Source organism: Bombus pyrosoma, linkage group LG7, assembly GCF_014825855.1.
Source record: "Bombus pyrosoma isolate SC7728 linkage group LG7, ASM1482585v1, whole genome shotgun sequence".
In the NCBI taxonomy this organism is placed as follows: domain Eukaryota; kingdom Metazoa; phylum Arthropoda; class Insecta; order Hymenoptera; family Apidae; genus Bombus; species Bombus pyrosoma.
Window position 1 is genome coordinate 4,561,977 of NC_057776.1, and position 14,837 is coordinate 4,576,813.

Here is a 14,837-nt window from a genome sequence, read left to right on the forward strand (position 1 = left end):
TCCTCTCGTGATAACGCAGAAGGTGGAGATAACCGAGTAGTCGCGGATACTCACGATTACACCTTTCTCTAATCTTTGGACAATTTTCCTACAGAATAGATGTTACTCTTTCACATCCTCCATAATCTTAAATTCCTTTTCTACATTTCTCCATGTATCAGGAAATAGCATGTTAAACAGATATTTGTCAGAGAAATAAACGGAGAAGTTGTGACTTAATTGAGCCGAGCATGATTCATAGTTAGTGTTATTATCACAAACCTATACTTCTGGAATCGTCCTGAAAAATCATTCATGTGTATCGCGGTAAAATAAACAGAAAGGAGACTAGAGGTTTCTGCTAATCCATGCTTACGACTGAGTGAAACGAGAAACGATGGAATGTTGGAGAGTACGGTAACGATGATTAAGCGATTTATGTCTCATTGGCGGCGGATAGTCCGTATCATTAGAGACGATCCGAGAATCGAATCCGGAAAAGGACTCGTTCCACTTGGGTTACGTAAGAATGTCTATTCCAGATCTCTTTGCCCAATGTAGCGTTCAGGAATGGATCGGGATTCGTTCCAAGGTATTCAATGTCTTCTGATACAGAGAATCGTTTTCTACTAATTGATTAATTAACTTTTAATTAGGAACACCGTTTTGAATAATTAATTTGGACATATAAGATACGTACTGCATCGTGATTAACGTTTCTTGGTAAATTAAAAATTTGCTGAAACTGATTATGCTTTACCAATTTGGTTAATGAAGTGTTAATTAAAATCGCACTTTTTGGCCACTTTACTTGGGAATTTGGAGTATATGTTCGGGTAACGAATTCCCATTAAGTTTAAAACTTTCCTGTAAAAAGACTCCTGGGACCTAATTGAATATCAATTAATTTGGTAGCAGTCTGATACTCGAATGCGAACGAGTCTGAACTCAAGATTCACGATGATGATATGTAAATCTGAAATCCATCACGTGTTGTTGGATGATTAATTAACCTCTGATAAGAGTCTGTAAATAATTTAGATAAATATGTAAAATATGAATTTAAATATAGGTTCGAGAGAAACGTAGGGACAAAAGAACTGCTGTATCCTGTTTTCGGTATTTCTTATCGATTAATGACCAATTTATAATTAACCAGTAATTTTACACCATCTCACGTTAATGAATTCGTGCGTATGCGTCTGTTCGATGCAATAAAAGATCCAATAGAATAGTTTGCCGATATACGAAGCAAAATGTTCCGGTTTTATCGAGGCCATCTGGTTAATGGTCGATTAATAACCAATTAACATCGCATTTCCAAGTGAACCAGTCGGTTAACGATCAGCCAAGAACCATTACCGTGTTTCTTGGGCAAGGCGAGGGCATCAAGTGGATATACTCCAGAAAAACGGCAGCGTCATTACGACGAACATTTGCAACCACTTGCAGTGAGCCTGCGGGACATCGCCAACGACGAGGCTGTGTTTGCTTCTACAGTCCAGTTTACGTGTCACTGAGAGTGCTGAAATTGTTGTAGATAAATTTAGTCTTCTTTCTGTCGTAAAATAGTAAAATAGTACAACATGGTAGGATACCTAACATGTCCAGATTAGAAAGAGGAATTATGGCAATTGGAAGAGTACATTGATGTTTGATATTATTTTCCATGTAGACAAGATTCTAGAGAAATTTTATGAACCTAACCTCCATTTCAAAGTAAATTAATTTAAGACGACAGATCTCAAGATTTTGATCTAATTTATACAACTGAGCCGTGCCAGTTTTAAGCATTAGAATCGTAATACACTAATATAATACTGAATAATAAACACTAATGCTGAAATAAAAGAAAGGATTTAGAACAGATTCTCATAGACCAAAGAATATCAGAAATTCTATAAAATCCATTTGAAACTCTTCAACTACACCCTCTAACTAATTTCTGCAATATCAAATAAAAAGACAGTCCTCAACTTTAAACTCAGAGAATATTAATCTAACCCAGAGCAACAAATATCACCCCTGTATTGTCCCCAAGAAACGTTCCTGTATTCTCCAAGGATATCCACAGGAGAGAATCGATTCGGGCGATAGCGTCGCAGCAGATTATAGCCTCGGGGTGCGGTTGTGGTCACGGCACGCACAGTCCCTCGTGGAACGATGCTGGACCGACATGACTGGAGCGCGCGCGCGTACTCGAACGGGGCCCTTCGGCGAGGCGTCGGGTCCCGACACGCCACACATATTAGAAACGAATATAAATATATCGGGAAGCTCAGCAGGGCCCGCGGCGTGGTGGTGGGGACAAGCGAGCGCGTATTGGCGGCGTGGAAGTTACACGCAGCGGCGTAGCAGCTAGAGTTCGAGAACGGGCCCTCGTTCCCCCTTCCCTGAAGCGGCTTTCCAGCCGAGTAGCCGCCTTTACCCCGCGCTTCTCCGGCTGCCAAGCGGTCCCAGAGCACGCTCAGTGTCCGCTCGGCCTCAGCACGCCCGAGTAGGAAGGACGGAAACGCCGCTTCTAGAAGCTTTTTAACGCGTTCACGGACTGGTCACGATACTGCCGCCAATTAACCCCGTGAACCTTCTTCTCACTGTTTATTCCCTAATGTCCTCGAGAGTGTTGTCATTGTTTTACCAAACATCAATTAAATTAAGTGAAGTTAGAAAAGGGTCTAGTGGTGGTGTTTGACAGTTCATCGTTGATATCCATTTTTGTGATTCCGTAATAAATTGTTACGGTCAATATGAGCTGCTTTGAAGGTTTGTCGGTGGTTTTACTGCATCGGTGATTGGCAGGATGAAGGTATTCGTGACTTCGCTCTGTCAGACTGGTCCCGGAATAGACTGACACGTCGCGTGTCAAGGCTTCGACGTGAATCGAATCTGATCCGTTGAAGAGGACGACTGAAGTGAACGGCGATCGGAAACTGACGCTTAAGAGAGTTAGGTTGTGTGAATCCTAGGCGAGGAGAGAAGCAGGCCGATCGATACAGAGATCGGGTTGGAGAATCCGCGTGAAACGTTATCATTCGCCTGATTCCCTTTGTACGTTCGACCACGGTGCCGCGTATTAAAACGTTAATCTCTGGCTGTACTACCGGTTATACGTACAGATTGCCTCTCCCTCTCCTTTCTCTTGCTCTCTTCCCATTCTGCACATTGTACGCTCTTTCCCTCTCCCTCTTGGTTTAGCTCTCTCTGTTGCTCCTTCCTAGCTGCATCTTTGTCTCTTCTTTTCCTCTTCACTGCCTACTATCTTTCCTCCTTCCTTCCTTACGACGCTCGCTTTCTCCGTTGTCCCTGTCCCTTCGACGCGTCCTTGTCGTATCCCGGAGAATCTCTTGGTGTTCCAACAGCGCGTGCCAACCCGAAGAACTGAAAAAAACATGGTACACCGTCAGCCGAATGCCAATACCACTTTCTTGGCTCTTGCAAAATGGTTAAAGTATTGAGTAAATGGCAGACTTGGAGGAGCCACCGAGTTTTTTCGCCCTTATGAAGCATTGGATCGATGATGACATGCATAGAATCGTGGACTTTCGACGTCTGGCTCTTCCAATCTTAGGATTCCAGACACGATTCTGTAAGACTGTAAGAGAAGTCGTGAGGAAGAAGCGATATACTGTTGACTAGGATCAGGCAGAAATTAATTTCAATTCATTAGTATTCATCAACTATAATAAAGTTACACTCCTATACTGATAGTATACAACAACAAAACACAACAACAAAGGTTTTGCTACTAAAAGAGGTAATGCTTCATAATGACTGACATCAGCCCCCTCTAAACGAGAACAAAAGATGTTAACTTACATACATCAATTATAGAAGAACAGTTATTCCAATGCTACTTTCAAATTGCCAAGCGAATATTCCTTTGAAACCAGCAACAATTCAGATGGCATATTTACATGGGTCAACTCCTTAAGAAGTCATGTCAAGTCTAGCAAGAAGACGGAAGACCTCAGTGCTAGGCTCAAAAAGATGGTGGCAGGGTGGCTGCTGGGCCACCAGGAGCCACCAGGAAGCTTACCTCCGTAAACTATACGCCAGGAAAAACGATCAAGTTAACAAAATTGACGATGAATCTCCCAATCGACGGGATCTACCCAGTAATTGGACACCTGGCGCCGTCTACGAGTTACCTTCCACCGATGAACATTATTTGGATGCTTTTCTGAGGAATCGTGAAGATGGAAACGAGGAAGATGATGTGGTTGGTGTTATGGTTGGGTGTCCAGCTTTGGCTACAACGAGAACTAGCCCTACGGAGAAGTGCGTGGAATATCTGAACGGTGCTCACGACGTTGCTGTGTTTGAAACCGAACGCAGGATCACAGGGGAGCCAGTGATACCTGATTGTGGCTCTTTGCATTCGGGTTATGATGTCGCCGCCTCTGCAGAGTGAGTTGATCTCGTTTTGCCGATTGGCCTGTTCGAGGGAAAGTTTTTTGGCCGGTAGCCTGCTTGTGATACGGGTGTCGTTTTAGTGATCTTGTTTTTTAGCGAGCTGCTTATATTCTTCAGAAGAGTGCGTGGAGAGTGGCTGAAAGGTGTCCCGTGTTATGTTGATTGGTGTGAAAGGTTTGGTGTTTACATTTTGTTGTTTTACTAGGAAAGGATATACATACGAATTCAAGTTGGATAACAAATTTTTGAACAGTTTTGGTAATAAGCGAGTATTTTTTAATACTTATTGTAAGTCCATTGGTTTAAGATTCTTTTGGTTGAAATTATATCTCTGCTCATAACTATCTGGATACTGTGTTATAATCTTACTAAAATATATGAATCAATGTTAATTGAATTAATCGTGATAGTCTTTGTATTAACCTAAAGATAAAAAGATTTCATTTTCAAATACTGCAAAGTAAGCTATTACAATTGAAATGAAGATTGACATTTGGCTCATAATATTTAAGGTTAGGATTACGTAGGATTAGAACATCAGAAAATCATCTATTAACTTGAGTCCACTATAGAAAGTTATCAAATTAAAGTACCAACTAATCAACCAATGAGAACGAAACAAATCAAACCATCATTAAACGTTCATAATATTATACATGGGAAATACTAGTAGAAAAAAGTGAAATTAGCACATTTCGCGTTTCATTGACCACACCAGCAAAGTATATACTGTTTTCCTTGAACGTAGTCAGATCAATCTCCTACGAAATAATGTTCGCACTTTCTCGTTGAAAATGAAATTCCTCCCTTTCTATCTCACACAGTGTTGGTCATAAGTCGAATGAATCAGTTTTTAAATTACGATGGACTAGTTGATGTCTTACGTCTTACAGTCTGCAGGCAGTATGAAGTTGCGATGAGAACAGATACTTCTCCGCTGGTTACTGTGTAATCAGGCCTACCACTCGCTGCCAATTCATCGTCTTTCATGCAAATAGGGTTTCTTGTCGTGCCATGAGACTTTCTCTCTCTCACTTGCAGGACATCTTAATGATATACTGCCCTCTAAATTGCAACATGCATCCTTTTCGTTTTGAAAGTGAATCAATGCTATATTCTCGTTTTTCTCCTCCGTTTCTCCTAATGGGAAAAATTAACTAAATTGTGTGTAGGTCTGTCTTTTTTTTTAAGTTGAGAGGTTATTAATTGATATTGAACTGAAATTACTAGATGTCGGTCTTATAGTACTTCTGGTTGTGAAAGTTAAGAGATATTAATTTTATTCTTAATTGCACACGTATATTTCTTCTCCTTTTTTTAAAATGAAAATTAAAGGGTTTCTTTATGTTCGTTGATTTTATTTTTCACTGCATTTAGTTTCCTTTTTTTTTTTTGAATTGAAATTAAAGGGTATACTAATTTTCTTTTTGATTATATACTTTTTTTTTTAAATTGATAGGTTTGCGAGGCGATCGAGGTCCTTCCGTTTCTTCGAATTGATGGGAAGCGAATTTATCGCTTCCTGTGGGAAAAGAATGTCTTCTTGGAACGCTACTGCGTTTATATGCAACATGTGTAGTGCTACTATGAATTCTTGGTTCCAGTGTACTCGTGTAGAAACATATTTAACACACTAATTAGTTCTAAATTAAACATACTTCGATTAATTGCATTGATTGTATTTAAAGCTATTCGTTTTAAAAAATCATGTATATATCATTTGTTAACATATTTCAATATTAATAGATATCTATTTATAATTTCTTGTGGATTGAAGCGTTCATCACATTATAGCTTCGTGCAGAAATGTTTCGGAATTTAAGACATATTATTAGAAGTATTTTGATACTCTGCTTTTTAGAAGACTTAGATTGTATTTAACTTCTTCAGCGAAAGAGAATGTCAATGATTTTGAATTTACGATCGGCGATAGAGTTTCTGTACCAATCAAATTAGAATGACCGGAGTTTTTTCTAGTAATTACATGTAATGAATCCGATTTGTATAGTTTTATTGCGAATTGTAAAATTGAATTAATATGTCGCCTTTATGAGCGAACTTTCCATCCAAAGAACCATATAATTTATACTTTCTGTTTAGGTATGCGGAATCATAACCGAACTTATATTTAGCATTATGTTAATTTGCCAATTAGAGCATTACTTCATTAATTGGAATAATCATTCCACTAGAAATTCTTAAATACTTCAAAATCAGTTAGATTGTTCTATTTTCAATGCTTTATTATTAATATCTGTAAAAAGGTATCAATAATACACTATTCTGCAATTTATACATAACCTATATTAAATTACCTATATTGGTCAAATTTATAAATTTCCATAAATATCGAATAAGTCAATCTGCAACAAAATCAGGAAATTTCTAAAATTCATGAATCTAAAATATGATTTCATAGAATTAAAATAAAATTTATTTAAAATAAATTTACTGTATAAACTATATAAATTTGCTAGGTTAGAAACCTTACATGGAATAAAACTATAAAATTATACAGAGTAGGACTAATGGTAGTGCAACCGGGCAGAGAGTGATTTTAAATAAAAAAATAAGAAAACAATTTGGTATAGAATTTTTTCATCTGAAGCATCGTTTTCGAGATAATTGTCTTCGAAGATTTGACAAGTATACTTAAAATAATCAACAGGGATATAAACTACATTTGAAAATAAGTCTAAAATGTAGAACAATATTTTTCATATGATGCTTCATTTTTGAGAAAAATAAATTTGAAAATATATTACGCGCACACACTGGGCCAGTTCAAACAAGGCTATCAGCGGAAAAATTTATTTTACATTTTTGATTTGTTTCCATGTGTATAATAACATCCTGCTGATTGTTTACTCGTACCTAGTCTGTACTTAGCCAAGTTAAAGTATATCTGACAAGTTTTCAAACTTGATTTTCTCAGGAACGAAGCGTCATATGAAAAAATTTTATTCTATATTTCCAACTTATTTTTTCATGTAATATCAGCCCCTGTCCGGTTGTACTACGATTACCGCCCAACCCTGTGTAAGATTAAAGCACGTAACAAAACGCAAAGAAGACCAATGACCTCGTTTTCGCTGTCCTGAGCCTCTCTAACCCAGAGCACTCGATTCTGATTTCAGAAAGGTGTGCAGAAGCTGCAGGTGTCCCAGGGAGGAGCATCAACGCACCTCGACGGAGGCGGGCGGTCCCTCGGGACTCGGCCTCGGTCCTGGTCCGCCGATGGCCATGGCCATGGCTTTTCAGAGCGGGGCCGCCGGTTCTTCTCACCAGGAACCTTTCAAGAGTCCCGTGCAACCGGCTCCGCCAGGCCTCGCCCTTCAAGAGGCTCTGATGCATCATCAGAGGCACTCGCAGAGCGATGATGACAGCGGATGCGCGCTCGAAGAGTACACGTGGGTCCCGCCAGGCCTCAGGCCAGATCAAGTAAGAAAATAACTTATTCGACATGCTTAGAATACTGACATAACTATAGTCCCTGATTTTATCTTTGTACTCTGGCCGTTAGAGCTTATTTTTAACTCAAGGTATATCTAATAATATTTATCGATTATATATTCTTGTATGTGGTGGTTGAAATGTCCATTTTTTTTTTAGGTTAAGTTGCAGAAATTAAATTAACGGTAATGTGACCATGATGTTCATGATGTGATCTGTGTTTCCACTACCTATAAAAATAATTATTGTGTAAAATCTTTTACATACAATGTCTGAGTTATTTGCAGCCAAACATTGTCAGTACATCCTATATGTCAAGATAAGAACAAAATATTATGCAAACATATGTCATTGAAAGCACTGTCAAAGAATTATAACAAAAAAAAAAAAAAAAAAAAAATGATATATGAAATTCTTCGTTTTCCAACTTCGATCATTAATAAACAAGAACTTCAAAAAGTAATTTTTTGTCAAAATGATGAATATTTCAAAATAGAATTGTAGTTAGAGTTGTAGAAGTATTATGATACCTTTTGACCATTGCTAGATGTAGATAGTAATAAAGACATATATTTATATGACATATTTTTCTTGCTTTGACCTATAGAATGTACTGACATTTCGCTGCAAAACATTGGGACACCCTGTATGTTGCATAATTTACATATTGCAATACTTTACATACATATACATATGTATTCTAAGCGATTAGATTTCGTTTAGAATTGCTTAATTTTTAATTTTCACTCTCTTTAAGTTTTGTAATTTCTAATTTCTAAAATCCTAGGCAATTTAAACATTCAAATTATTTAAACATGAAAATTATTAAAATACAAATCTCAAGTGAAATATCAATTCCAAATAACGAACATCATGACAAGAGAATTTTATGCTCACGAAACAAAAGAATTTTAAAAAGGTCACCCAAAGATTTGAAAGTTACAAAACTCATACAGAACTTAGCTATATAGGCGCACCTTGATCCTCCATGCGCCATACGTAGTGACTTCAGATTTACATAAAGGTTGACTTTCTCTCCGTAGGATTTATCAAGACAGTTACAAAGAGGATACCCGCGACGCCTAGAATTTTGAGAAACTTTAACAGTTTTACATATTATTCAAGAGTATTAAGGTTATCTGAAAGATATAACGTTTCGTTTGGAAAATGTTGAATTCGCGAGATTAGGATATCAAGAACTTTTACAATTAAATTCTTCTCCAAATGCAAATATGCAAATACTTACTGCTATATTCTTCTTCTTCTTTTCTCCTACTTACAATTAGTTATTTACATAATAAAAACGTTAGAAGTAGAAACGAAATATAAATGAGAAAAGATTCGGGTCAAACGTCGATCCCGTAAGCGAAATAAAACACTGCAAACCCATTCCAGTGTTTTGTCCAAGGGAGGAGTCCGTCACGTGTCCCGTGTAACTGTAAGCATTTCATTTCTGAATTATTCATGAATGATGAATATCGACCATCGTGATCGCCGATACATAAAACGTTTAAGGTCTTCGATTCATCTCGTAAAACCTGCTAACCCTTCCATTAAAAATTTACTTGTGTAATTCAAACTTTTATTTTTATTTTCCTCACAATCGATATAGGAAATTTCATAATCATGTTCTATTTGCTTATCTTTCTTTTTATTGTGGGATACGGCGAATTTTTGAAGCAATCATTCTCAAGCATCGAAATTATTTATGCACATGCATCTTTATCAGATTCGCCATCACAGAAATCAAAGAGATATTCGATATTCCATATCGAATAAATCGAAGCATATCAAGTTCTGTTTGATCAAAAAGCGTTTCCAGGAGGCGCCGATCGATTGACACTCCTTGATCACGTTATCAATGTGAAGGCTAACTTGATTGATCAATCCCACAGGTGCATTAATCAATTGAATTCTACTTCTTTTCATAAAGAAAGATCATTATTAATTTAAATTATGTCATGTTGGTTAAACGCATAAAATTCATACAACAATTACGAGAAACAAATATTATAAGACATAATGCTTCATCTTTCATAAAAAGAACATACCTCTTATTAACCTTTCAAAATGATGTTCTTCCATTTCTCTATAACTTACAACATTCTCCTCATCTTCTAACAAATATACGAGAAAGCCAAGCACTTAAACTGATTGCATCAATAAACAACTAAAAGAAACTAAATTAATCACTATATCTACCAAAAGAAATTCTCCATCCAGCTTTCCAATTCACCTTATTCCTTTTGCACAAGACTCTATATTCTAACCTCTTCATTTCTTAACCTCTTCACCAACCAAACCATATATGTACATATCAAGATATTATAACATCAGCAAACAATCAAGAAAAGCTAAATTAGTCACTAAATCTACTGAAAGAAGTTTTCCATTCAAAGATTTTTCATTTCCAGTTCGTCATGTCTCCTTTGCCCTAGACACTATATTCTAACCTGTTTGCTCCTTTAAACCAATCAAACCATTTATCAAGATACGCGCAAAATCCCGATATCTCACAACACGTCTGTCCCAATCGCTCTTAATTACCATTCCCTCGCGCCATGTGTCGCAGGTACACCTGTACTTCAGCGCGCTACCGGAAGACAAGATCCCGTACGCGGGCAGCGCCGGCGAGCGGGAGCGGGTTAAGCAACTACTACAGCAGCTCCCACCGCACGACAACGAAGCGCGATACTGCAGCGGCCTGAGCGAGGAGGAGAAACGGGAGCTTAGGGTATTCGCCGCGCAACGGAAACGCGAGGCGCTTGGACGGGGACACGCGAGCCAGCTGGACAGGCCCCACGGCGCCGGATGCCGCGAATGTACCAGGCCGATCGCGGCCGGTGAGATGGCGGTGGCTGCGAGCCGCGCCGGTCCGTCCGCCCTCTGGCATCCGGCCTGCTTCGTCTGCTGCGTGTGCAGGCAGCTGCTCGTCGACCTGATATACTTCTGGAGGGACGGCAGGTTATACTGCGGCCGGCATCACGCGGAAACGCTGAAACCGAGGTGCTGCGCCTGCGACGAGATCATACTTGCTGACGAATGCACCGAGGCGGAAGGGAGGGCGTGGCATATGAGGCACTTCGCGTGCCTCGAGTGCGATCGCCAGGTAAAGGTCGAACGAGTAGGAAGATAGTTTAATGTATGGTGGGTGAATGTTGGTTTTAATGATTGACCCCTTTTTGGATGGTACAGGAAGGCGTAGGTAGAAGGAAATCGATTAACATTTTCCTTTCACTGAAAGATTTAGAATAGCTAAGAGAGTTTTAATGATACAAGGTCATGTTTAAGATCTGGAATAAGTTTACTAAAATTCCTTTCTTTTTGTAGTTTTATGTTGTGTTTAGATACTTAATGGTAGATTTGTACATATTGCAAGTTAGATTCGGACGAGTTAAGATCTAATCAGGTCTTCAGTTCTAACCAGCTTAGCACAAGTCATAATGTGACATCTATTAATATACGCAGTTAGATATATATATATATGTTTATGCTCAAGGGTGTTCGAGGTCATTATTGTATTTGGAATATAATACAGGTGGGAATTTTTTATAATTGGTGATGAGTATCTATTAGTGGATTATTTATGCGAATAGCTACCCGCATTAAAATAATAGGATAAGAGTATGGAAATAGATTGAGACCTATTGGACGTTTCTTGCTATTTAAGGTCAGTTATATGATTTTGTTTCGGTTCAGAAGCTTCAAGTACAGAGTCATTGATGTTACTCACTCTTCATGAATACTAAGCGAAAGTCATGAATTATGTATTGTATATATATGTATAAAAACGAACATCTGCATTTCAACGTCACTGTTCAAACACCGGTCACTTCATGTACAAACTACGAGGTGATCAATTTCATTTCTACTTTTCTGTATCGTTTTTCAATTAGCATTTCTTATTTTTATTTGATTTTTTATTAGAACCATGACTTTAGCTCTCACCAAAAAGGAATTATCTGAAAATAGCTTCTTATTGAAAATAAATCGAAAAGGTTAGCACGGAACGCTAACGTAATCAAAAAAGGCAGACTTGGATTCACAATTTATCATCGCTCCTTTGATCTGCATCCGAAGCGGATCAACTTCTCTCACTTATCGTGACGATTAATCGAGATTCCCTATCGACCAATACACACGCGCCTACTTAATTCCTCACCGTCGGATCAAATCGCACTTAATACCCGTACATAATGTAACCTTATCATCGAGAATGTATTAATCGTAAAGAAACTAGTATTTTACTGAATACACCAACAATGCACAAATACAATGGCTACAGAAAGTATTCACACATTGTTGTATTTATTATAGGAGTTACATACTAATTAATTAGGTATCTTTGATAGAATACAATAAAAATTGGAAACTATGAAAATGATTTATAGAATCTGGGTTTTGTTGTATAATAATTTGGTAAATTGATAAGTTAGAAATTCTATGTTATAAAGTTCCCGCTTACAATTACATAAGCTTTTGTTAAATAAGGTAATCAGAATGGAGAAAATTAATTTTGAATTTGTAAAAATTGTTTATAAAAGTTTATTGCAAAACTATTGTGCTAAAATATTTATTACCATAATATTATATATTATAATTTATTAGTTTAACTATGCAAGGGGGTGCTGATAAAAAGCGCTTTATTGAAAAATAGGAGAGTATGCAAATACTTTTCGTAGTCACTGTACATTTACTAAATGCATTGGAAAAGAAACACAGATGGTATACTCTAGAGTAATTCGACAAAAAAAGTCTAATAGCAGTATTCGTAGTTGTATCGGGCGATACAGAGGGCAGCAGGTTTGTTTGTTGGTGCTTTTTGCGGCGTGACAATTATTTACGCCAGACGAGCACGTCCGTCGAGAGTCATTTAGTCCGGAGCGTTGGGACGATTTAGCTGTCAGCCTCAGACTTGTCCCCTTTATATTCTCGTGACGACTGTCCACGGCATGCAACGCGATAATTCATTGAATCTAGGTGTCGATAAATGTCACGAACAGTCGGCTATATGCTGGACAAAGCTTCTTATCGGCTGAACCAGCTCGATAATAAACGATGGAATCTGGATTACGATCAGGAGCCGTATGCCGGTGTTTCCGCTCTCTGGGGATCTTCCGATAATCCGAGACAAAGTGCACGTTTGTAACAATGTATTGGCCCATGGAGTGGATTAATGGGATGAACAGAATCTGCGTGATGATAAAAGCGACCTTTGCAGGCGATCTGATTGATGAATGGGATGATAGATGACATTGAATACTCCTGATTCAGAAAATCGATTTATTCTACTATTGATCAGTCCTTAGGTCTGTTTGTTGACATTTTATTGATTTGTACGAATGGTTAAAGCTATGACAGTAATAGATTTGATTTTTTGTTTTATTGAAACTTTAGGTTATATTTGATGAACGTAAGATATGGTTGAATAAACATACATAGAAATACAGATATACATAGACATTATAGAGTGAACTGAATTCCGTTGATTATTAATCAAAGTGATTGTAAAGAAGATTGCCATTATTCGTCTATTTTTTCCGTACTAACCATTCTAAAAATTATATAAATTCTATCATATAAAGTGTTCAAATAAAGTCACAAATCAAACTTTCCTCGCACAATGATTTTAATAAAATTTTAATTTTAGCTTGGTGGTCAGAGGTACGTGATGAGGGAAGGTAGACCTTACTGTCTCCGATGTTTCGATGCTTCGTTCGCCGAGTACTGTGACAGCTGTGGTGAACCGATCGGCGTGGATCAAGGGCAAATGTCACATGAGGGTCAGCACTGGCACGCGACTGAAGCTTGCTTCTGTTGCGCAACTTGCCGTACGTCCCTTCTCGGACGGCCGTTTCTTCCGCGAAGAGGTGCTATTTATTGCAGCATAGCCTGTAGCAAGGGAGAACCCCCAACAACACCGAGCGATTCTTCTGCTGGACCGCCACCACCACCTTCCTTCCTTAGGTAGTCATTGTTCTGACTCTCATGTAGTTAAGAAAGGAATGAAGAATTTTTAAGAAGGAAGTGTAATTATAAAAGCTTACATACATTTTGTTTAATTTAGTCACTATACTTATTTGTTGGTTAAAGGTCAATAATTCTGAATATGTTTTTGTATATGATTTATGTTTTAATAACGTAGAACTCAACTTTAGTATATATGTTATTAAGTTTATATTATTTACGGTATTTCGGTAAGATAAAACAGTCAAGCAAAACTTGAAGATTCAAGAATTTTTCTTTCTATTAAAATTGTCACTTTGAATAATAATTAAAGAACATTATTAAACTTGATAAATGGAGTAATATTTTCTACGTTTGTAATTTTTCATTTCATTCATACATTATCTCTTTAGAAGCAACATTCTAACAAGATAAAATTTAATTGCTTAAATTCACTTTGAAATTGACCTAATTTACAGAACTGGTCGGAGACCACCGCCACCAAGCGAAGGTTCCTCTAGCCCACCACCACCTCCGCCGCCTCCACCACCGCCTGGATCCAGACACACCCTCTGTTCACCTCGTAACTCACCTCGAATGAATAGGAAGCATCATCAAACGTCTGCTTCCCTAGCGACAACACCTACGCAAAGCACTTTGAGTCCTGAATTCCCTACTGAAGGATTCCCTTCAAGCGGTTCCAAACCGAGTGGCCTTGACCGAGTGTTGCTCGAGAGGAATCTTGAGAGACTCCTCCAGGAACGTAGTTCACATCCAGAGGAAAGTCGCAACGAATTGGGAAGGTAAATTAATTTTCCGACAATTTAATTTGTCTATGAATCAACATGCAATTCTGATATTACTATTAACTTTAAAACACAAATATTTCTATCTGCATATTATTTACCATATTTCAAGCAATTGTACAACTAAATAATGAAATTCCAATTTATTGTATTCAATTTGTTTATGATTTATCTAAATGTTTCTAAAAAGTTGAAAAGGAAACAGACATTTAGATATGCATGATGGGTTGCCAATCGGTA

The 14,837-nt window shown here is 37.7% G+C and overlaps 1 protein-coding gene and 1 long non-coding RNA gene across 7 annotated transcripts in view; one reads left to right on the top strand and one right to left on the bottom strand.

The window, feature by feature from the left end:
• LOC122569356 (protein espinas-like) overlaps positions 1–14,837 on the top strand; it is a 113,811-nt gene that overhangs the window by 96,838 nt on the left and 2,136 nt on the right. For 3 of the 4 annotated variants that reach the window (XM_043730272.1, XM_043730273.1, XM_043730274.1), the window contains 4 exons: positions 7,530–7,833; positions 10,418–10,954; positions 13,496–13,812; positions 14,271–14,594. In XM_043730272.1, coding sequence (XP_043586207.1) covers positions 7,530–7,833; positions 10,418–10,954; positions 13,496–13,812; positions 14,271–14,594 — 1,482 coding nt within the window. Of the gene's footprint in view, positions 1–1,956; positions 4,387–7,529; positions 7,834–10,417; positions 10,955–13,495; positions 13,813–14,270; positions 14,595–14,837 lie in introns of those variants that run through there. The other variant, XM_043730270.1, reaches the window with a different exon arrangement.
• LOC122569366 lies at positions 7,850–10,408 on the bottom strand. Of its 3 annotated transcripts, none has more exons than XR_006317429.1 (3): positions 10,082–10,408; positions 9,897–10,015; positions 7,850–9,766 (listed from the first exon to the last, which is right to left on the bottom strand). It is a non-coding gene; the product is annotated as an uncharacterized LOC122569366 (long non-coding RNA). The 3 variants fall into 3 exon arrangements; XR_006317427.1 differs by having other exon boundaries at positions 7,850–8,075; positions 8,823–10,015; XR_006317428.1 differs by having other exon boundaries at positions 7,850–8,075; positions 8,805–10,015.